The sequence below is a fragment of the Rhinoraja longicauda genome, chromosome 23 (genome assembly GCF_053455715.1).
Source record: "Rhinoraja longicauda isolate Sanriku21f chromosome 23, sRhiLon1.1, whole genome shotgun sequence".
Taxonomy (NCBI): Eukaryota; Metazoa; Chordata; class Chondrichthyes; order Rajiformes; family Arhynchobatidae; genus Rhinoraja; species Rhinoraja longicauda.
Genome location: NC_135975.1, coordinates 24,743,619 through 24,768,137, shown reverse-complemented (window position 1 = coordinate 24,768,137; position 24,519 = coordinate 24,743,619). Strand labels below are relative to the sequence as shown.

General features: G+C 41.5%; 1 protein-coding gene across 1 annotated transcript in view; it reads left to right on the top strand.

Annotated features, from left to right (window-relative positions):
* The first annotated feature begins 805 nt into the window (after positions 1-805).
* Positions 806-24,519, top strand: part of LOC144604795 (uncharacterized) — a 98,406-nt gene continuing 74,692 nt past the window's right edge. Inside the window, exons 1-7 of the mRNA XM_078419457.1 lie at positions 806-878; positions 3,786-3,821; positions 5,384-5,458; positions 5,555-5,783; positions 10,293-10,410; positions 15,551-15,653; positions 22,796-22,875. Coding sequence (XP_078275583.1) covers positions 806-878; positions 3,786-3,821; positions 5,384-5,458; positions 5,555-5,783; positions 10,293-10,410; positions 15,551-15,653; positions 22,796-22,875 — 714 coding nt within the window. The remainder of the gene's footprint in view (positions 879-3,785; positions 3,822-5,383; positions 5,459-5,554; positions 5,784-10,292; positions 10,411-15,550; positions 15,654-22,795; positions 22,876-24,519) is intronic.

The window sequence follows — 24,519 nt, the reverse complement described above, 5'->3', positions numbered from 1 at the left end:
TAATGGTGATAGATAACAAACAACAGTTGGAAATTAGTACAACCAAGTAAGCATAGGTCCCTCTGCTCACTTCTCCAATGCTCATCGTTAATGGTCACCAATTTCAGGCAACAATGACGGCACAGGTATCAATAATAAGAATTAATTCTTTTAATAATTTTTAAGCCTTTCATCTTTATTTATTTCACAATTTTCGTTTACTAAATGCCTTTTTCTATTTCTTCCCATCTTGTGCACAGAGTTACATTCTGTCTTAGCAATGTAAATGTGTCATTTGCAATGTAGCGTAATTAGCTTGATTTGTATGGGTCTATTTCCATATACTTGCTTTCTTGTTTCCACTTTTTACAATATTTTCCTAAGAATAATGATTATCTTAGTAACATTTTAGTTCTGAGAAAATTAATGCAATTCATTCAAATCAGTCGGCCTTTTCAGATCTCGGAAATGAAATCCTTAGCTGTTGGCACCAAGTCTAGTTACTAGTTGCCAAAGAAATCAGCTCTTTGCTTTGATATTTTGTAATGCAAATTATATTTATGTAACTGTTAGCACAGTGGGGAATAGTAAAGTCAGGCAGAGCCAAAGTGATAGGAGGCACAAGGTCTTGATGAGTGATTATAGGGAGTTATGGAATTAGTTTCCACTTTTTCTCTGCCTCCCTCTGTCCCATTGTGCTTCCTTCCTTTCTCTCTTTCTTCCTTTCCCGTTTGCTGGAATTGCTTTGGTTTTTAAGCAGGAAGCCGAGGTGCAGCAGGGCCAGTTCAATGGCAGCTAATTGGATACAGCAGTTCCTCCTTTGGCCATGGCCTCGGCTCAATCCGGATCTCTGTCCAGGGAGCCAGTGATCTACGGAAGCCAGTGGTCTATGGCAGCCGGTGATCTAAGGCAGCTGGTGATCTATGGCAGCTGGGCAAGGTTCATGGTGCTGAGGTTTGGCTTCTCCTGGTCTGTCTGCCGGTGACAGGGATCAGAGCAGCACATGAGGGAGGGGGCACTGTAACATGAGACACAAAGTGCTGGAGTATCTCAGTGTGTCAGGCACCATCTCTGGAGAACATGAACTGGTGAAAGTTCTGGTCGAAGTCTGAAGCAGTTTCCGACCAGAAATGCCAATTGTCGATGTTGCCTAATCTACTGAGTTACCCCAGCAATGTGTGCCTTCTTCTGTAAACCAGCATCTGCAGTTCCTGTGCCTCTGTAGACATAAATGTAGATGGGTCGGTTAGTGTATATGGAGTCGATGGCTAGTGAGAAGAGAGAGACGATGATTCACAGTCCGAGTGTGTAATGGGCGACGGAGGGGATTGGAATCTGCTCCTATAGAACCAACATGCGGGAATCCGGACTTTGAACTTGATGAAATGGTGCCAAACATGGTGGTACAGGCATTATATGCAAAGTTAATTTCTCCCTATGTAATGTTTATTTGCATATGTGCCAATAAATATCCATCGAACCACTGAACCATTGAATTGAAGTTTGCAGATGACAGCAAGATTGCTACAGTTGAAGACTGCATGGAAAGTTTTCATGGTTCATAGCGGGATATCGATCAGCTACAGAAATGAGCAGAGAAATGCAATTTTGCAGCGTTAGTTTTTTAAGTGCCGGAGCTGTAACTGGTGTCGGAGCGGCCGCTGTTAAATTCCTCGCCAGTTAAAATTCCCCGCTGTTTATTTTGGCTTTTTTTTAACAGAGGTGCCGGAGCTCCGACACCACTGCACCCCTGGAGAAATGGCAGATGGAGTTTAATCTGAGTCAAGTGTGAGGTGCGGCACTTTGGGAGGTCGAATGTAAGGGGAAAGTATACAATTAATGGAAAGAGCCTTAATAGTTTTAATGTATAGATTGATCTTGGAGTCTATAGACAATAGACAATAGATAATAGGTGCAGGAGTAGGCTATTCGGCTCTTCGAGCCAGCACCACCATTCAATGTGATCATGGCTGATCATTCTCAATCAGTACCCCGTTCCTGCCTTCTCCCCATACCCCCTGACTCCGCTATCCTTAAGAGCTCTATCTAGCTCTCTCTTGAATGCATTGAGAGAATTGGCCTCCACTGCCTTCTGAGGCAGAGAATTCCACAGATTTACAACTCTCCGACTGAAAAGGTTTTTCCTCATCACCGTTCTAAATGGCCTTCCCCTTATTCTTAAACTGTGGCCCTTGGTTCTGGACTGCCCCAACATTGGGAACATGTTTCCTGCCTCTAACTTGTCCAACCCCTTAATAATCTTATATGTTTCGATAAGATTCCCTCTCATCCTTCTAAATTCCAGTGCCTAGTCGCTCCAGTCATTCAACATATGGCAGTCCCGCCATTCCGGGAATTAACCTACTAAACCTACGCTGCATGCCCTCTAAGTACATAACTCCCTGAAAGTGGCACACCATTAGATAGAGTAGTAAAGGTTGCATATGGTATGATTGACTTGTAGATTGGGGCATTGAGTATAAGAGTCAGGATGTCATGATGCAACTTAATAATGCTTTGATTAGGTCGCACCTGAAATACTGTGTGCAATTCTGGTCACCACACTACAGGAAGGATGTGGAGACTTTCCAGGGGATGTAAAAGAGGTTTACAGAATGTTGCCTGAATTAGAGAGTATTTGCTATAAGAAGAGGATGCATACAAGGAACCAGCAGATATTAGTTTACAAAAAAAGACACAAAGTGCTGGAGTAACTCAGTTGGTCATGCAGCATACCAAGAGAACATGGGTTTCTTGAGGATAAGTCTGAAGAAGGGTCCTGACCCTAAACGTCACTTATCCAGATTCTCAAGGTATGCTGCCTGACCCACTGAATTACTCCAGCACTTTGTATCTTTTAGCTATAAGGAGGAATTAGGGAAACTTGGCTAATTTTACTCTGGATGGTTGAAGGCTGATGGGAGACCTGATAGAATAGATTAAATTATGAGAGGCACAGATAGGGACGACAGATAGAATCATTTTTCCAGGATGTAAATGTTAAAGTTGGAAAGATATAACTTTAAGGTGAAAGGGCAAAGTTTAAAGGAAATGTACACGGCAAATCTTTTGCACAGATGATGGGTTGATATTTGGAACGCACTGATGCGGTGATGGTGGAGGCTGATACGATAGTGGTGTTTAAAATACTTTTAGATGGGTACAAGGATGTGCTGGGAATTTAGTGATATGGATCATGTGCTGATAGATGAGATTAGTTTATCTTGGCATCATGATCAGCACAAACATTGTGATCCAAAGGGCCTGTTCCTACTTTTCTTTGTTACATTTTCTAAATAGTAAAAAAAACATGTCCTGCACATTATTTCTATTGAGGTATAAAAAAATGTGCTGTTCAGAGTGCCTTGCATAAAGATTGATGCATTGAGTCTTGCATCGGATGTCTATCAATTCCAATTGTCTCTCTTTTCTCCCAACCCATCCTTCAATCTCATCTCTACTTTACAAAATGGTTTGAAAAGCAGGCCTACGAAGAAGAAGTGTTACTGAGTAACTTCAAAATTAGCCTTGCCTGCTGCTAAGTTTCCAGATGGAAGATTGATTCCTATAGCAGGGTGACCAAAACTGAACACTATACTCCAAGTGTGCCCTTGAATTTAACTGTGTTTCAGATCTGTTATGAACTTGATGTTAATTAGTGATAATTAAATATTTTACTCTTATAATCAAAATAACTGTTGACCTACAATATTTGAATGTCAAAAACAAAGAATAACCAGTGGTTTGCAGCAGAAAGAAACATTGCAAGTGAATTATTTTCCATATTTGTTACTTTTCTATCACAGACTCATCTGGCAATGACTATTCCACGAGCAAATTTGGTAAGTTAACATCAGCAAGCAATTGAAACATTTTTGTAATGTAGTGAGAACATCCAGACTCAATAGTTTAGAATGTATTAATTGAATTCCAAGTTGGTATTGAGGAACTGATAGAAATGTTTCTGCCTTTTTTCATTGACAGATTTGCATAGATATCTTTCTGAAAGTATAATTATCCTTTAATTAGTTTCTTTTAATGATGAACCACATTTCTGTTTTTCATACCTTTTCACTTGTCAGTTTGGTTTACAAGTTAATCGCACTTGAAGTTCTTAATAGCCGGTCCCCTACCCAATTAGCCCTTCCTTTGCCTCACAAGTGACAACCACTCCTCTTTCCATTCAGGTCCCTCACTCTGGACGTCACCCCTTACACTCACTCCTCTGTTTTTGTCAATCGCCTCATAAAACAAACTTTTGTGGCATCCGGGCATTCTTTTACACCATTTCCCCATTTTCTTGTGTATTTCAGCAATACGTCAAGGGTACCCACATGAAATTCATATCTTTTGTCATGCCTCAGGAAAGGATTAGTTTTTAAGCAATTCATGTCTCCATTGTGAAATATAAAAGCTACCCATTATTGATGAACTCCATAAAATTTATAGTGTCACTGAAAACTGTAAATAACATAGCTAAAATGTAGATTAACATTAAACAATTTATATCAATCCTGAATGAGAAAAGGCATGTTCCGATCATAAAGGATGAAAAGTCCACAAATGGAAATAATCAGGGATTCTAAACCCCATAAAATATTGTTCTTAAAACCATAAATAATGGCTATTCCAATGCGTCACGATAAATCACTTGTTCAAATTGTATGGATTTATTTTGTCAATGCTTGTTCAAAAATTAAAACAAATTCAAAAACTGCTTGAAATATAATTTATATTTATACACATTTTATATTTGTTCATGGTGGAAACACAATGATAAATGCAACATTTTTGAAAATAGAATGATTGCAGTTTTTTCAATTAATTTAATAAAACAGGATATAAGCACAAAAATAATATCGAAAATTGGTATAGAGGAAAGAATAGTGGGGGCTAATACCGAGTAAATAGGAATTTGATTGTGCTAATGTGGTGACTGGGAACTGCAGACAAAGCCTAAAAGTAGAGACATAGAAAGCAGCAGTGACGACACCCAAGTTTCAGAAACTTCATTGATTATGTTATAGTGTGCACCCATTGTAACAGAAAATTGGAACTACTGTCAGCTAAGTTAGAATTGTGGATAATCATTTTATTCTGTAATTAAGACCGTTGGTTATCTAATTAAGCCTTTCGGTAACTTCCATTCTGTAATCAAGACCTAGTTTTATTGTTAATCAAGTTTTTGTGTAATCTTGTCAGCTTAGAATATAAAAGCTGTACGAATCTCACGCTCAGGAGATCAGCTTTGACTAGTCTCCTGGTGCACACCAGTTTAAATAAATCGCTCATGACTTAGAACGCCAACTCCACGTGGCCTTTCCATTTGCTCCTACAAAAACAAACTGTATACTAGCATTGTATATTCTATAAGTAGTAATTTTAAAATATTATTTTGTAAAAGATCTGGATCAGGATGTCCTCACCCAAGTGTTCAGGCGTTCAATCCGAGACGTCTCTGAAGCACGAGAAAATCATCGTAAGTGCATTATGTTCAGAATATTTGATTGATCAACATTTAGATTGATTTTAAACTTTTGTTGTTGTGACAGAGGGAGTTCTCCTTTTCTTCCAGATACCTGCAAAACATGGGGAACAGGGTCTTTCAGGACATTTAACAATGAAGCTTTCTACTTTGCATCAACCTGTGACTTCATCATGAGCAGGCTATGCAAGGAAGGGCTTGATGCATATGAGGTGAAAGTCCGCCGTGGATTAACTGGAGACCTGGAGGAGATATTCATTAAAATTGATACCACCGTGATTGTTGTGAATAATGGAGTTATTAAGGTTAAAAACCAAATGTAAGTTGAAATTTGCTGGATTGCTTTTGATTGTCATTTTAAGACCAGATACAGTATGGGAACAGACTTTCCAGCCCACGGGACCAAGCCTATCATCTATTACTCGTTGACACTAGTTCCATGTCATCCCACTTTCTCACTCACTCACTACACATTAAGGACATTGTTACAGAGGCCCATTAACCTACAAACCTGCATGTCTTTGGGATATGGGAGGAAACTGGAAAACCCAGAGGAAACCCACACAGTCACAGGGAGAACATGTAAACTCCACACAAACAGCACTCAAGATCAGGATTGAGCCCAGGGCTCTTGTGCAGTAAGGCAGCAGCTCTACAACTCTATCACCGTGACTCCCTGTGATTTACGCATAACTTATCTGTATGCGCCATACCTCCAGATCCTTATCTCAAAGTTTTGAACATTCAATATATTTTAATAGCGTTAATTTTAAAAATAACTGCAATGCTATTGTGTGATGATGGAAAATCTTTTCAAAACTTGGAATAATATAGTACCTCTTTATCAAGTAATAGGTACATTGATTGTTTTGTGATTGATATAGGAAACCATTTTGCCATTAGTAGTGTCACTTTCTGATAGATATTTGATGCTATTACACAATATTGATTCCTGAATTTGTTCCCAATTGCGGAATATTAAAACGGACTAACAACAAGAGAAAACTAGATATGTAATTTGATTGTTCATTTCTTGTGATCCTTCTTCCGGAGGGCCATACAGTAATACTTAAAAAATAACACAAGATGACAGTGCCACACTGCTAAAAGTAGATTTGACTAGCACGTGAGGCTGTTAAATTCTTATTGCAGCCTTGGGGGAAAGCAAACTTTGCAGTTGCAGAAATATTGTTCTGTTAAACAATTGCTCTGCGTCAATCATTATGTAATCTGTTGTAAACTTCAGTGCAAATTAATTCGGTTTGTTGACCCAAAATTGGGTGCCGCAGTGACAAAACACTTCGTGCTGGGCCTCAAGCTTCAACCAACCCAGCTTCAATTCCAGACTCGAGTGCTGTCTATGTAGAACTTGCAAGTTCCTAACTGTGTGACTTTTCCGTGAGTGCTCTAGTTTCCTCCCATGTCCCCACAACCTGCTGGTCGATGGATTTAATGTTTACAGTAACGTATTCCATGTGTAGATAGGTGGCAGGGGAATAAGGATGGAGTATTTGGGAATGTGAAGAAAATTGGTTTCAAGGAAATAAATTGGGGAATGGAATTGATGAGATTGCTCAGAGAGCTAGCAAAAACTCGATGGGCTAAATGGCCTCTGCTTTGTCAAGTGAAAACATGAGAAATAAAAACCCTGATCTTTACAGCTGGGTGAAATAACAAAGCTATTGATTGATTTTATCTTATGCTTGTCGGTTCTAGTTTTAGAGGTACAGCTCTTTGGCCCACTGAGTCCGTACTGACAAAAAATTACCCGTACAATAGTGCTGTTAACCTACAAACTTGTATGTTTTTCAAATGTGGAAGGAAACCGGAGCATCCAAAGAAAACCCACGTGATCACAGGGAGACCATGCAAATTGCACACAGACAGCACCCATGGTCAGGATCAAACCCTGGTCTCTGGCGCCAGAGGGCAGCAACTCTGCTGCTGCGCCACTGCGCCACCCACAGTTCTAGCCTTGAAACCAGACATCTCGTTGGTGCAACATACTGCTCCTTCAAGAAATATTTTTGAAAATAAGCTGGTTTCAGGCTAGATGAGCAAGGAGAACAGAAATTCATTACTGATCAATAGTTATATCATGTATATTAACGTATATCCAGCAGTCCTTACGCATAGTGCTTCCTCACTACAGGGATATCACTCTTTATAATTTTATGGATCCACTAGACCAAGTGGATCCATTGGGCCCAAATCTCTTCTGCATTGGTGCAGCACCCTCTCCTCCCCCCTCCCCATCCACTCTTCCCCCCTCTCACCTCCCCCCCTCCCCATCCCCCACCCCCTCCCCCCACCCCTTCCTCCTCCCCGGCCCTTCCCCTCCCCCTCCCTCCCTCCCTCCTTCCCTTATCCCTCACCCTCGCCCTCCCTCCTGCCCCTCCCCTCCCTTCCCCATCCCCTCCCCCTCCCTCCACCCCCATCCCCCTCACCTCCCACTCCCCTTCCCTTCCCCCGCCCCCCCCTTCTCCCCCCCACTCCTTCACCCTCAACCCTCCCTTGTCCTCCTCTCCCCTCCCTCCCTCCCTCCCTCCCTCCCTCCCTCCCTCCCTCCCTCCCTCCCTCCCTCCCTCCCTCCCTCCCTCCCTCCCTCCCTCCCTCCCTCCCTCCCTCCCTCCCTCCCTCCCTCCCTCCCTCCCTCCCTCCCTCCCTCCCTCCCTCCCTCCCTCCCTCCCTCCCTCCCTCCCTCCCTCCCCCCCACTCCCTCCCCCCCTTCCTCCCCCCTCCCTCCCCCTCCCTCCCTAGGAGATAGATTTAAACTTTAAAATGTAAATAATTTAAAAAATATAACGCCGATTTCAATGAAATGTCTTCCATTAGCACCAAAGGGATGACGGTGAGTAAGGTGGGCCTAAAATTGTCGTGCTATCGTGTACTGTTTTGGCTGTAGTTCAGGAACAAACAAACGAAAGTTTTAGTATATAGATGTCCTGAATAATAAATGTATTTGTGGTGGACATAATCTATAAACACACTATTGTCCATTGGAGTGTGCAGTAATTCTATCATTTGATTGCATTTTGCTTTTGCTTTGTGAGGTTTTCCAAAGATCCGTAACCATTTGATTTTAGCAATTTTTAAAACTTATTCAAAAGCCATAGCACAGCACAGAAACAGCCCACTCAGTTCTTGTCAACCACTAATTACCCATTTACACTAGTCCCATTTGCCAGCACTTCATCCATAGCCATCTATGCTTTGGCAATTTATGTGTTGGTCCAGATACCTATTACATTTTCTGAAGGAACCTGCATCCACAGAAAATGGATGCACTCATGCAGCCACTCATTCAGTTCAGTCCTGATTCCAACTACCCAATGGATGAAAACATTCTTTGTCAGTTCCCCTGGAAAACTCTTAACCCTTACCCTACACCCATGTCCTTTAGACTTGAGTCCCATATACATTTCTACAGTTGCCATAACCTCTAGTTTTCTACTTTTATACTACATGCACTTATCTGTTCTCCACATGTTACTGACCCTAAATTTGTTTAGTTTCATTATTAGATATTATCTGACCAAAATTAATCATTTTGCATTTCATTACACTAATCCTCTACTTTTCACCTTTTCACCAACTTTATAACTGATAACAGTAGAGGTACATACAGATCATAATCACGCTGTGGCTGGAGTCTTTGTACTACAGATCTATGTTTAGTTGTACTTGACTGCATGTTGTCATTCAGGGCCATTATCGAGATCTGAAGTTTTATTGACTTTGAGGCAATTCAGTTAAAATCAATTGGAACCATTAAGATCGGCACAGTGGCACAGTTGGTAGAGTCCCTGCCTCATAGTGTTCAATCCCGATCTTGGGTCTTATCTGTGTGAAGTTTACACGTTCTCCCTGTGACTGTGTGGGTTTCTCCTGGTGCTCCAGTTTCCTCCCACATCCCAAAGACCTGCAGGTTTGTGCATGAATTGACCTCTGCAAAATTATCCCAAATGTCCCTGGGGAATGAATGAGAAAGTAGTATAACATAGAATTAGAGAGAACAAGTGATCGATGTTTGGCATGGACTCGCTGGGCCGAAGGGCCTGTTTCCATGCTCTATCTCTAAACTAAACTAAATTAAACACAAGCAGTCAGTTATTCAGGTGAAATAAGTCGCTGACATCTTTACAAATCGTGAGTCTGAGACTTATTGCAGACTTGAGGAATGAGGTAGGTTGCATGAAAGGGGGGGGGGGGTAATTCTATGGCTTATTAAATTCATCATTCTTGTTAAATTCATCAGTTGTTCAGGCATCAATCGGAAAGGTGTCATTCCAGCATCTGCTTGATGCTTACCGATGGCTGGCAGTTCTGTAGATTATCGGCTTTTCATTATTCATTATGCTTTGGACTTCCTTGAGACATTTAGTTTTACAACAAGAAGGGCTGACAAACAGAAGGGCTAGGGTGTGGATAGTGACCTTCGACCCTTGAGGCAAAAGGTAGGTACAGACTTGTATTTGAGTTACTGTGGCTTTTAATATTTTTAGTTGTTTGTTAGTAATCAATGCATTTTAAGTATTTAAAAAAAATACTTTTCAAGATTTTGCAATGCTTTTAATGCATTTATCAGAGATGTATGAATATTGTTCACAAGGCTGACAGGAGCATCCTGGAGGGTTGACCTGCCAGCTAAGGCTTACTTACCCAGGTGGTCATTCCTTAATGCCTGACACTGGGATTTGGAGACTGAGGAAAATTGGGCCCTGAATCAAGTACAATTTGGCCTATTTAATGATTAGGGATTTAAAAGACTTTAAGGTTTGTTGCAAACATATTTTTAACCCAACTCTCATGTCACCATTATTTATAGAGTAACTTTGCCATTTGACAACAAGATGATCAATATTCATAGCAATGGAGTTAACATCAAATTTTCCAACAAGAAGCATTCCATTTCCCTCATCTGGAATGGTAACAATACATTATCGGTGAGATATTTTAATTGCTATCTTCCTTCTTAGCAAGTAAAGTAAGTAATGACACCATGAATTATGTTTCGATTTGCTTTAATGGGATATAAACGATGGCTGCATGAAGTGGAGGTGGTTGTGTTATCTGAAAATGGCCCCTATCGCAGTTTCTATAAGGTGAAGCTGCACATCTGTCAAGAACTGTGAGCAGAATCAAACTAAATCTCGTGTTGATTTATTCACTCGTTTTTCATATGTTCCAGTGGAGTGAATTCTACCCCACGTTTGTGAATTGTGTAAGTGTGAATCTCCACAACATGCAGCTCAACTGAATAGTTTCTCTCAGAGGCAAATGAAAGCAAAATCACATTTCTCAAAAATGGCTCTGTGCAACCTCAGAGAAACTACCATTTTATCAGTGTCATAGAAATGTATTGCTTAAATTGCACCCTATAGGAACAAATATTTCCTATATCTGAGCAAACACATTTTATGTCTCATTAACTTGGGGTGCACTGCTTTGGCCACGTCAATAGAAAGATAGACTGATCATTATTGCACAAAATGTTCCAGGTACAGCCTCACTATTCTTACAAAAGAGATCAAATACTGTTTAGCTTCCGAATTGCATGGTGGACCTGCATGTTAACTTTCAGTGCTGAACGTCTTAAGACAGCCAGCTAGCTACCTCTAAACAGTTTTTTTTACCTCTCACCATTTTAAAATACTCTGTTTTTCTATTTTTTTCTACTGAATATTATATGTTACATATTTTATTCCTTCTGCCACATTCAGAAAGTATTCAGACCCTTCACTTTTTCCACATTTTGTTACCTTACAGCCTTATTTTAAAATGGATTAAATTCTTTTTTTTTAATCATCAATCTACACACAAACCCCATAATAAAAAAGCAAAAACAGTTGTTTAGAATTTTTTGCAAAGTAATTAAAAAGAAATAACTGAAATATCACATTTACATAAGTATTCAGACCCTTTGCTATGACACTCAAAATTGAGCTTAGGTTTATCCGGTTTCCATTGATTATCATATCATATCATATCATATATATACAGCCGGAAACAGGCCTTTTCGGCCCTCCAAGTCCGTGCCGCCCAGCAATCCCCGTACATTAACACTATCCTACACCCACTAGGGACAATTTTTACATTTACCCAGCCAATTAACCTACATACCAGTACGTCTTTGGAGTGTGGGGGGAAACCGAAGATCTCGGAGAAAACCCACGCAGGTCACGGGGAGAACGTACAAACTCCTTACAGTGCAGCACCCGTAGTCAGGATCGAACCTGAGTGTCCGGCGCTGCATTCGCTGTAAAGCAGCAACTCTACCGCTGCGCTACCGTGCCGTGAGATGTTTCCACAACTTGACTGGAGTTCACCAGTGGTAAATTAAATTGATTGGACATGATTTGGAAAGACACACACCTGTCTATATAAGGTCCCACAGTTGACAGTGCATGTCAGAGCAAAAACCAAGCCATGAAGACGAAGGAATTGTCCATAAACCTCCAAGACAGGATTGTGTCAAGACAGATCTGGGGAAAGGTATAAAACAATTTCTGCAGCATTGCAGGTCTCAAATAGCACAGTGGCCTCCGTCATTCTTAAATGGATGAACTTTGGAACGGCAGGACCCTTCATAAAGCTGGCCGCCCGGCCAAACTGAGCAATCAGGGGAGAAGGGCCTTGGTCAGGGAGGTGACCAAGAACTTGATGGTCTCTCTGACAGAGCTCCAGAGTTCCTCAGTGAAGATGGGAGAACCTTCCAGAAGGACAACTATATCTGCAGCACTCCACCAATCAGGCCTTTATGGTAGAGTGGCCAGACAGAAGCCACTCCTCAGTAAAAGGCATATGACAGCCCACTTGGAGTTATCCAAAAGGCACCTAAAGGACTCTCAGACCATGAAAAACAAGATTCTCTGGTCTGATGAAACTAAGATTGAACTCTTTGGCCTGAATGCCAAGCGTCACATCTAGAGGAAATCTGGTACCATACCTACGGTGAAGCATGGTGGTGGCAGCATCATGCTATGGGGTTGTTTTTCAGCAACAGGAACTGGGAGGCTAGTCAGGATCGAGCGAAAGATGAACAGAGCAAAGTACAGATAGATCCTTGATGAAAACCTGTTCCAGAGTGGTCTGGACTGGGGCAGAGGTTCATCTTCCAACAGGACAACGACCCTAAGTACACAGCCAAGACAATGCAGGAGTGGCTTTGCGACAAGTATGTGAATGTCCTTGAGTGGCCCAGGCAGAGCCAGGACTTGGACCCGATTGAATATCTCTGAAAAGAGCTGTGCATCGACGCTCCCCATCCAACCTGACAGAGCTTGAGAGGAGCTGCAGGGAAGAATGGGAGAAATTACCCAATTACAGGTGTGCCAAACTTGCAGCGTCATACCCAAGAATACTTGAGGCTGTAATTGCTGCCAAAGGTGCCTCAATAAAAGTATTGAGTAAAGGATCTGAATACTTAATGTGATATTTCAGTTATTTCTTTTTAATTACTTTGCAAAAAATTCTAAACATCTGTTTTCGCTTTTTTATTATGGGGTATTGTGTGTAGATTGCTGATAAAAAAATGAATGTAATCAATTTTATAATAAGGCTGTAACGTAACAAAATGTGGAAAAAGTAAAGGGGTCTGAATACTTTCTGAATGCACTGTATATGCCCCACATATTTGCCTTTTCATTTGTCTATCAATATCCCCCCAAACATCTGATTCCAGCACACACTGCACTTGCCACCTCACTTTTTATCATCAGCAAACTTGGATATATTGCACTTGGTACTCTATATCGAGTCCTAGTCATAGAGTCAGACAGCCGGAAACAGGCCCTTTGTTCCAGCTCGCGCGGCTCCCCGGGGCCTGAAGGTCTTTTCAATATCCAAATGCATCACATCAACTGGTTTGTGCTCATCTATTCCACCAATTACATCAAAAAAATTCTAGTAGATTTGTTGACGGTGATTTCCCTTTCGTAAATACTTGCTGACTCTGCAAACTTCTGTTCTTATTTCCCAAGTGACCATTTACCATTTCCTCTATAATATATTCCCGCAGTTTCCCTACTACAATGAAATTCTGGGAGATTATTTTTCTAGCCTAATGTAGAAATTAGTAGCTATCCAAACTGTTCAAGAATCCAGCATCCCAAAATGACCCAAGATGAGGATCTAATCCCACATCCTACTCATTCCAATGACTTCAAAGTCTCCACATCTACTTCAAGCAATCTGCAGCCAAGTCCCTTATTCACACTTTTATCTCATCAAAATTGCCCCTAATGCTTTAACTTAAGTTCACCCCAAATCTCCTGTTCATGCCATGATGGACCTCGAGCCCTGCTTACCTATTGCTCCTGTTCACAGAGACCTCCATCAACTTGGTAATTATTTCATGTTGAGTCTCCTCCTCTTTGTAACATCTTGTACTACAAGTGCTCAAATGCACACTTATTTAATATGGTGAGAGTCACTGTCTCCAGCACCCACTTGGGTCGTGCATTCCAAACTAAAACCATTTTGGGGTAAAAATAAAGTGCTTTGCCAAATTTTTCCACTTAAACATTGTAGTAAACTTCAAATTAATTATATCACTTTGCTGCCTCTTCAGTTGTTCTATTCACAACTGAAGTCTATTGGCTACTCTCACTACTAAATTCTCCCACCATCTACAGGTATCTCTTTCAACTACTTCAATACTCCTCTCATATAAGAGTTGAACTTCCTATATTTGAATTTGCAGCTGACACTTGGTTGGCAATCACAATAGATTGTGCAGACAGGAAATTGCAGTTAAATAAGAGAGAGCGGTAAATACAGCAATTAGAGTTCATAATTCTGAATGGAGGAGAGGGAAGAGGTGCATGAGGCAGGTGTTGCACCTCCTGCAGTTGCAGGGGAAGTGGCTGCGAGGGGTGAGTTGGGTGGCAATGGATGACTGACCCAAAGAGTTGAGGAGGGAGTCGTCTCCACGAAAAGCAGAAAGGGGGTGTCCCCACATGTTAGGAACAGTGCCTCATATTGCGTGTGGGTAACTTACAACCCTGCAGTTTGAAGATTGAATTCTCCAATATTAAGTATACCCTCCCTGCCCCGTCTCCCATTTCTGTGCTCCCCTCCCGCCAGTGCACACCCATTTCTCCCACTATTCTGCCCCTCTTCCTACCACCCCCAGCACATTCCCTTTCAGCTGCATCCCCCCCTCTGACTTTACATTTCATGCCTCTTCTCTCCTTATCTGACATCATTTTACTCCACCCACATTTTACTCCACCCACTCTACGAATCAACCCCCTTCACCTATATTCACCTATCACTTGTCAGGATTTGGCCCACTCCCACCTCTCTTTCCCCACTACAGTAATCACTCAGAAGAAGGATTCCGACCCAAAACATCGCCTATCCGTTTCCTTCACAGATGCTTTTATTCACAAGATGCTGGAGTAACTCAGCAGGTCAGGCAGCATCTCGGGAGAGAAGGAATGGGTGACATTTCGGGTCGAGACCCTTCTTCAGTCTGAAGAAGGGTCTCAACCCGAAATGTCACCCATTCCTTCTCTCCCGAGATGCTGCCTGACCTGCTGAGTTACTCCAGCATTTTGTGAATAAATCGATTTGTACCAGCATCTGCAGTTATTTTCTTATATCCTTCACAGTTGCTGCCTGACCCGCTGAGTTACAGCAGCACGTTGTGTTTGGCTCAAGATTCCTGTGTCTGCGGTTCCTTATGCCTCTAACTTATTGATTAAGTTAAATGCCAACTCATTCAAACCGCTGTCAATTTGCCTTAATCTCTGACTTGTCCTTATCGAGGACAATCCTTGTGGTTACCCCAAAAGTGACATCCTTATGATTACCCCAGAGCATCAGACTTCTTTGTTTTTGGTTGTTGGTTTATAATGTCTTTAAGAGATACTTCTGACATACTGTCCATTTTCAATCTAAACGTTTTATAAGTTTGTTTTAATAAAATCATAACAATTACAGGATGTGTAAATGATCAGCAAAGAATGAATTTAGTTTTGGATTAATTGTTGGTGATGTAGTTTGAGGGTGATGATGTTTCTGTAAGAAAACTAAATTCTGCAAATGCAAATGATTTTGAGCATACATTTTTTTCTTCAGCTTAAACTGCACCCGAAGTACAGTGGACATGTCTGTGGACTTTGTGGAATCTTTGGAAAGAAGTTTAGAAATAAGATAGATAAAATTCTGGAACTTAAACCGGGTAAGTACAATTTTTTAGTATGTAAGTTCGCATCCACTTTTCTACTACATTTTGGCATTTTTCTCAATGTGAAGTACAGAAAATGTAATTTTACATGAATATAGGAATTTAACTGCAAAAATCCATGTGGTCTATTGATTGAAATTAATTACTTTCTGGATGTACTCTGTCTGGTAAAATATTAAAATGTTCTTATTGCACATGAAAGCCCCATGATGAGACAGGGTGAACTGAATAATGAAATAAGCAGGTAGAACTGTGCAGTGTTAGTGATAGAGAGAAAATGGATACCTAGAAAATGGATTGCATTGTGCTGGCTTGGTCACAGCTATGCAATCCTAAATCAAAGCACTTTGGGAGCAAAAGGCATGAGGGCGTATTTCTGGATAAGATCACTTCAATCTTGTATTTTAGAATAGACACTTCCTGATGGGATCTGCTTTACTCTATTAATGTTATCCCACTGCTATACACATTCTCAGATATCAGTTGTCATGCATTGTATAAGATGTTTATTTAAATCAAATAAACTGTTAGGAATAGTAGGGAATCCACCCGAATAGGTCTTACAGCCCTCCTTTTTGTTTGCAGCTTTCCTCACATACACTGGAGCACCTAGGTCTAGCAAATAACTGTGATTTTGCAAAATGCAAGGAATTCAACATCTACACACTATTTACACTGACACTCGGCTTTCAACAGGCACTCCACAAAGCCACTACAAATATCACTAGACTATGATCAAACTCATGGGCAGTGCATTTTGGTAATGTATCCACTGACAAAGTTATTTAGGATAAGTGCCTCAATGATCCCACTGCCCACAAAAAGGAGGGATGTAAGACCTATTCGGGTGAATTCCGTGCTATTCCTGACAGTTTATTTGAATTAAATAAACATCTAATTGCACATTTGTTGAAGAACTGACTGTGGTGTGTGCAGGAGAATAGGGTATAAGTGTGTGCATGTGTGTACATGGATCCGAAAGCACCATTTTGATGCTGTGGAGATGCACCTTATCCTGCCCCGTATGCATGGTATTATTTCTTGTATGGCTCCATTGTATTTCAATCACCAACATTTTAAGGTTTCTCTTTCAAAATCTTGGTGCTCATCAGCTCACTGAGAAGGGTGTCAACCACAATGTTTGTGGTCTTTGTGTGTCTGTGGGAGTGAAGTATCCTTAATGGCTGACATCCTTTTCTGAACTTCCATTGGTTCATAGGTTCATTGGTTCATACCTTACTGTAATTGTCTTCCAATCCTTTTGCATTCCAATTCGTGATGACTCTTTTGAGATACGTGATTTGGCAATGGTACCTCAGCTCAGCAAAAATACAGTGAAATCTCCAGTTGCTTGGCTAAGCAATCACAATCTATTGACTTTAATGTGCAGATATTATTTAAGGTTTTATTATGCACACAACAGGACATTGGATCAGCCAGCTGTAAATATCTGCCAGAGTCAGCAAGGTGACTATACTTTGCTCAAACTAGAAAAGTGTACTTCTTGAAAAATTTAACTACTGAGGAACACATGTAACCAGTGTCTCAATTGTAAGTTCAATCATGAGACCATAGAAACTGTAAGCCTAACATCCATGATAAGAAAGTTATTGGAGAGGATTCTGAGGAATAAGAGATATGTGAAAAACAGGGGTTAATTAGGGAGAGTCAGCAAGATTTTGTGCATGGATTGTGTCTCATGAATTTGATTGAGCTTTTTGAAGTAACTAAGAAGGTTGATGGGGGCAGCATCGTGGACATAGTCTTTATGGATTTCTGCAAGGCCTTTGATAAGGTTCCGAATGATAGGCTTCTTTGGATGATTAAATTGCATGAAATCCAAGGAGAGCTAGCTAACGGAATAAAGGATTAGAGAAAGCAGAGTGTGGAGATAGATGGGTGTTTTTCATTCTGGAGGCCTGGGACCAGTGGTGTGTCTCAGGGATATGCTGGGCCCATTGCTATTTGTGGTTTACATCACCAATTTGGGTGAGAGTGTACAAGGCATAATTAGTAAGTTTACACATTATACTAAAATAGGTGGTATCATGGACAGTAAAAATGGTTATCAAGAATTACAGAGGAATTTTGATCAACTGGGCAAGTGGGCCAAGGAATGGCTCATGGAGTATAATTCAGATAAATGTGAGATGTTGCATTTTGAAAAGTCAAACCAGGCAGGACATTCACAGTGAACAGTGGGGCCCTGGTGAGTGTTGAAGAGGAGAAGAATCTAGGAGTAGAAGGACATATTTCCGTGAAAGTGGCATCGCAGGTGGATTGGGAAAAACGTTTACCACGCTGACCTTCATCAGTCAGGAAATTGAGTATAGAAATTGGAACATCATGTTAGGGTTGTGCAAGGCATTGGTGAGGCCATATTTGGCACATTGTGTTCAGCTCTGCCATAGGAACGATGCCATTGATCTGGAAAGGATGCAGAAAAGTTTTACAAAGTTTACAAGATGTTGCCGAGATCATGGGCCTGAGGTACAGGGAGAGTTTGCGCAGGCTAAGACTAGAGGAATTTATTCCTTGGAGCTTCGGAGGCTGAGGGGTATCTTACAGAGGTATATAAAATCACAAGGGGAATAGCTAGGGTGAATGCAGAGTCCTTTTGTCAGGGAATATAAATCAAGAACCTGAGGACATATGTTTACAGTGAGCTGAGAAAGATTTAATAGGAAGGGGAACATTTTCTCAGAGAGGGTAGTGGGTATATAGAACGAACTGCCAGAGGAAGTAGCTGGGGCATCTACAATAATGACAGTTTGAAGAGTTGTAGATTGTGAAGGCAGAGGGAGGAAAGTAGCAGGGGGGGGGGGGGGGGGTGGAGGGGAGAAATAGGCACGCGGCCAGGTGGGGTACAGGGATGGGGGGGGGGAGAAAAGGGGTGGGGCTTGGGGGAATAGTTTCATATTATCTAAAATTGTAGAATTCAATGTTCGTACCATTGGACTGTAAGCTACCCAAGCGGAATATTATTTAAAAGACATCTGGACAGATACACACATAGGAAAGGCTGAGAGGGGTATGGTCTAAACGCGGACAAATGGGATTAGCCTAGATGGGGTATCTTGTTCGCCATGGTCGAATTGGGCTGTGGAGCCATTTCTGTGCTTTATAGAAACATAGAAAATAGGTGCAGGAGTAGGCCATTCGGCCCTTCAAGCCTGCACCGCCATTCAATATGATCATGGCTGATCATCCAGCTCAGTAACCTGTACCTTCTCTCCATACCCCCTGATCCCTTTAGCCACAAGGGCCACAATTAACTCCCTCTTAAATATAGCTAATGAACTGGCCTCAACTACCTTCTGTGGCAGAGAATTCCACAGACTCACCACTCTCTGTGTGAAGAAATGTTTTCTCATCTCGGTCCTAAAAGACTTCCCCCTTATCCTTAAGCTGTGACCCCTGGTTCTGGACTTCCCCAACATCGGGAACAATCTTCCCGCATCTAGCCTCTCCAACCCCTTAAGAATTTTATATGTTTCTATAAGATCCCCCCTCAGTCTTTTAAATTCCAGCGAGTATAAGCCTAGTCTATCCAGTCTTTCTTCATATGAAAGTCCTGCCATCCCAGGGATCAATCTGGTGAACCTTCTCTGTACTCCCTCTAAGGCTAGAATGTCTTTCCTCAGATTAGGAGACCAAAACTGTACACAATACTCCAGGTGCGGTCTCACCAAGGCCCTGTACAACTGCAGCAGAACCTCCCTGCTCCTATACTCAAATCCTCACAAAAGCTAACATACCATTCGCTTTCTTCACTGCCTGCTGCACCTGCATGCTTGCTTTCAATGACTGGTGCACCATGACACCCAGGTCACGTTGTATCTCCCCTTTTCCTAATTGGCCACCATTCAGGTAATACTCTGCTTTCCTGTTCTTGCCGCCAAAGTGGATAACCTCACATTTATCCACATTATATTGCATCTGCCATGCATTTGCCCACTCTCCTAATATATCCGAGTCACTCTGCAGCCTCCTAGCATCCTCCTCGCAGCTAACACTGCCACCCAGCTTCGTGTCATCCGCAAACTTAGAGATATTGCATTCAATTCCCTCGTCCAAATCATTAATATATATTGTAAATAACTGGGGTCCCAGCACTGAGCCTTGCGGTACCCCACTAGTCACTGCCTGCCATTCCGAAAAGGACCCGTTTATTCCTACTCTTTGCTTCCTGTCCGCCAACCAATTCTCTATCCACCTCAACACTGATCCAGTATCCATGCAGATCGCCATTTTGCATCCCATCCTTTTGGGTGGAAATTCCATTCATGCTTCTGCATACATGTGTGTAGCTAATTTTGTAGTACACTAGAAAAGTGAAATTCAATGTCTACACAAAATCTGGGAGAGGATGAATTGGGATGTTGAGTTACAAAATCTGTGAACATGGCCAGGAATCAGGGTGCAACTAGTTGGCATGGTACCGAGTTTATTCACAGAATACTGGCAAATACATATCCCTCAGTCAGCAACGCTAAAGATAGATTATTTTGGCCCTTTGGCACTAATGTGTTAACTGATTGTCATGTTTTCTGCAATGTGAAAATGACTGCAGTTTAAAACAACAGTCATTGGTTGTATAGGACTTTGGTACATGCTGATGTGGTGAACCATCACTATTTTTTCAGCTTCAATCGATAGCCAAATCAACATGATATTGAAGGATTGGAGAAAAAAGTTGGAAGGATAACACTGGAAGTTAGACGTATGCCAGAGCTCTTTTCCGTAGAAAGGAGATGCCAATTAGTGACATCATAGGCTTATCCATTGCAAAATAATTTAACAGGGTAAATGTAGGGAACATGTTTTTACTTGAAGGGAAGTACAAAATTAGTGATCGTAAATATATGATGGCCTCTATCAAAGGGAGATTCAGGAAAATCTTCCCTTCTCATTATTTGCAATTTTGAACTTACGGCAGCAAAGAGCAATTGTAACAGCAAAACGCTGGGTGAGCGGTGGTGGTGGGGGGGGGGGGGGGGGGGGGGGGGTTTGAGGGAGGAGGGGGAGGGAAGATAATGGCTTGAGGAAGAAAGTAAGAGTTCCTGAAATAGGAATGTGAATTGTTTAGATGAGTCTCGTGCATGTACTAGCAGGGCGGAATAGCCTGTTGTACTATATCTTCAATGGACCCTAATAACCGATTCCATGCTGAATCAATGAAAACTGGTATGTACCTATCTACACCTATTGTCTATTGTCTATTGTCTATTGTCTATTGCCCTCATTCTTTCAGGGACGGGTTTCCCCTCTTCTATCATAGATGAGGTCCTCACATGAGTCTCCTCGGTATCCCACAGCTCCGCTCTTGTTCCGCGTCCCCCCAGTCGCAACAGGGACAACCCACCCCCTCTCCAGCTGCGACTGCAGGAGATGCAACACCTGTCCCTGTGCCTCCTCCCTTGACTCTGTCCAGGGACCACAACAGCCCTTTCAGGTTAAGCAGAGATTCACTTGCACCTCCTCCAACATCATCTACTGTATACGCTGTTCCAGGTGTGGACTCTTATACATCAGCACAGATGAAAGTGACCAAGAGTAGACTTGACGATCATTTCGCTGAACACTTTCGCTCAGTCCGCCTTGGCCTACGTGATCTCCCTGTTGCCAAACATTTTAAATCTCTTTCCATTTCCACACTGATCTTACTGCTCTCTCTCTCCCCCCCCCCCCCCCACCTTAGTTGTCGTACTAATTTCACTGCCGTTCTGTTGAGTTTCACTGTCTGTAAAACTCGTTATCACCTAGATCACAGCCTACCATGGACCTGTGGGGGCTCCACCTTTCCTTGATCATCATTACTTTTTGCATATCTTTAATTAATTTATTCTATATCTCTCTTTTTGCATACTCTATATCACCGTCTATATCTCTCGTATCCCTTTCCCCTGACTCTCGATCTGAAGAAAGGTCTTGATCTGAAAAGTCACCTTTTCCTTCCAGAGATGCTGCCTGACCCGATGAATTACTCCAGCTTTTTGTGTCTAACTTTCAACAGATGTAGCTGTTCTGGTTTGATCTCAACAAATTTTTCCATAGCTGCCATTCACTCAACATAAAAAAATTACAGCAGAATCTTCAGTAGTTGTGCAAGTGGGCTAAGGAATGGTTAATGGAGTTTAATACAGATAAGTGTTAGCTGTTGCATTTTGGAAAGTCAAACCAGAACAGGACCTTCCCAGTGAATGGCATGTCTCTGGAGAGTGTTGTAGAATAGAGGGATCTAGGAGTACAGGTACATTGTTCTGCGAAAGTGGCGTCACAGGTAAATTGAGATGTCATGAAAGCTTTTGTTACATTGGCCTTCAGCAGTCAGGATATTGAGTATAGAAGTTGTGATGCTATATTATAGTTGTACACGATGATGGTGAGGCCACATTTGGAATATTGTGTTCAGTTTTAGTCACCTTGCTATAGGAAAGATATTGTTAAGCTGGAAAGAGTGTAGAGAAAATTTACGAGGATGTTGCCAGAACTTGAGGGCCTGGGCTACAGGGTGAGTTTGGGCAGGCTAAGACTTTAATCCTTGAAGCGCAGGAGGATGAGGGATGATATTACAATGGTGTATAAGATCACGAGGGGAATAGATAGGGTAGATGCACAGAGTCTTTTACCCATAGTAGGGAAATCAAGAACTAGAGGTCATAGATTTAAGATGAGGGGGGATAGATTTAATAGAAACCTGAGGGGAAATTATTTCACACAGTTGGAGGTGGGTATATAGAACGTGCTGCCAGAGGAGGTATTTGAGGTAGGTACTAAAACAACACAGAATACATTTGGACAGGTACAAGGATAGGAAAGGTTTGGAGGGATATGGGCCAAACGGAGGCAGGTGGGACTAGTGTAGAGGCATCAGGGTATCAAGGTCAGCGTGGGCAAGCTGGGCCGAAAAGCCTTTTTCCATGCTGTTTGACTCTATGACTGTCCGCACCATTTTGGGACTCCATTTTACCTTCTAATCCACATCAATCATGTATAGAAACCAGAATGCACTATAAAGATAAATTGGCAAATGAAGGAATAAAAATGTGAACTGGACACAAGAATAACATTAACATCAACTATAACATTAGCTGCATTTCAAAATGCAATGTCACTTTCTCACTCTTTTATAGTGACTACTACTTCTCTTCGTGGTTACTCTGTTACACCTGGTAATTGTCCAATCAGCATACCTCAAATTAAGAATTTCGGGGTAAGTTTTGCATTTCTACACAATTTCATATTACTCCAACTATATTACAATAATAAAGATTAATTTATATTAAATATTAATATTTCATTTAAATACAATTACAATCAAACTTCCAACAAGGAATACACGCTTATTAATATGTGCCAGTGCAGACAATGTTAAGCTAAATCATCAACAAATGAATCTCTTTTGTATATTAAGCCACTGAGTTCTGTTCAATTTCTTAATTCTGTTAAAAGAACATAAGGAATAGGAGAATGTGCCATTCAATAAGGTCAAGGCTGAACATTCATATAAAATTAACTTTGAACCCTTTTCCCTTGGTTCCCTATATGTGTAAATATTGACATAATCTATAGCTAGGCAAACACAGCTCTCGAGGGTTAAAAGTTTAAAAAAATCAGAAATACTGAGAGAATAATTTTCTTCTCATCTCTGTCCTAAGTGACCAATCATTATGTTGAGAATGTGAGCTGAAGACTCTGAGGGATCAGAACAGCCACATGGTCATTGGAAGAAAAGGGGAAGCTCCCAATTTGGGACATCCTTGGCTGTTGAAGAATATTCAGAGTTAGGATAGGTCAAGGATGGGAAATAGCTGGAGCTATCTCCTGCCCACTTTTTGCCCTGTTGATTTCCTTCTTAAGTATGCTTCTCAGTTTCCAAAACTCCTCCAGGGATACACTCGATCCCAGCTGCCTATACCTGTCCTTTGTCCAAATGAAAACCAAAATGTGTTATGGAAAAATGCCAAGGATAAAGGATTACTCCCTTTAAAAACCAAACTGGCAGACTTCACGTGAAGTTGGAGGATGTATAAAATTCAGATTGCATTCTTTGTATCTGCCCATGGAAGTCGGGAATGGTTTGGCCATTGTCATTAAGGAAGAAATATAAATTATTGAAAGTAATAAACGTAGAATGTGGGTACATATTAACGTGTTGCCATTTTTTACAATGAACAACATGTATTCCATGCTCTTAATAAACATATAACAACAACATATAACAACTACAGCATGGAAACAGGCCTGTCCGGCCCTACCAGTCCACGCCGACCATTTTCCCTGACCTAGTCTCATCTACCTGCACTCAGACCATAACCCTCCAATCCCCTCTTATCCATATACCTATCCAATTTACTCTTAAATAATAAAATCGAGCCAGCCTCCACCACTTCCACCGGAAGCCCATTCCATACAGCCACAACCCTCTGAGTAAAGAAGTTCCCCCTCATGTTACCCCTAAACCTTTGTCCCTCAATTCTGAAGCTATGTCCCCTTGTTGGAATCTTCCCCACTCTCAAAGGGAAAAGCCTACCCACGTCAACTCTGTCCATCCCTCTCAAAATTTTAAAAACCTCTATCAAGTCCCCCCTCAACCTTCTACGCTCCAAAGAATAAAGACCCAACCTGTTCAACCTCTCTCTGTAGCCTAAGTGCTGAAACCCAGGCAACATTCTAGTAAATCTCCTCTGTACCCTCTCCATTTTGTCGACATCCTTCCTATAATTTGGCGACCAGAACTGCACACCATACTCCAGATTCGGCCTCACCAATGCCCTGTACAATTTTAACATTACATCCCAACTTCTATACTCGATGCTCTGATTTATAAAGGCAAGCATACCAAACGCCTTCTTCA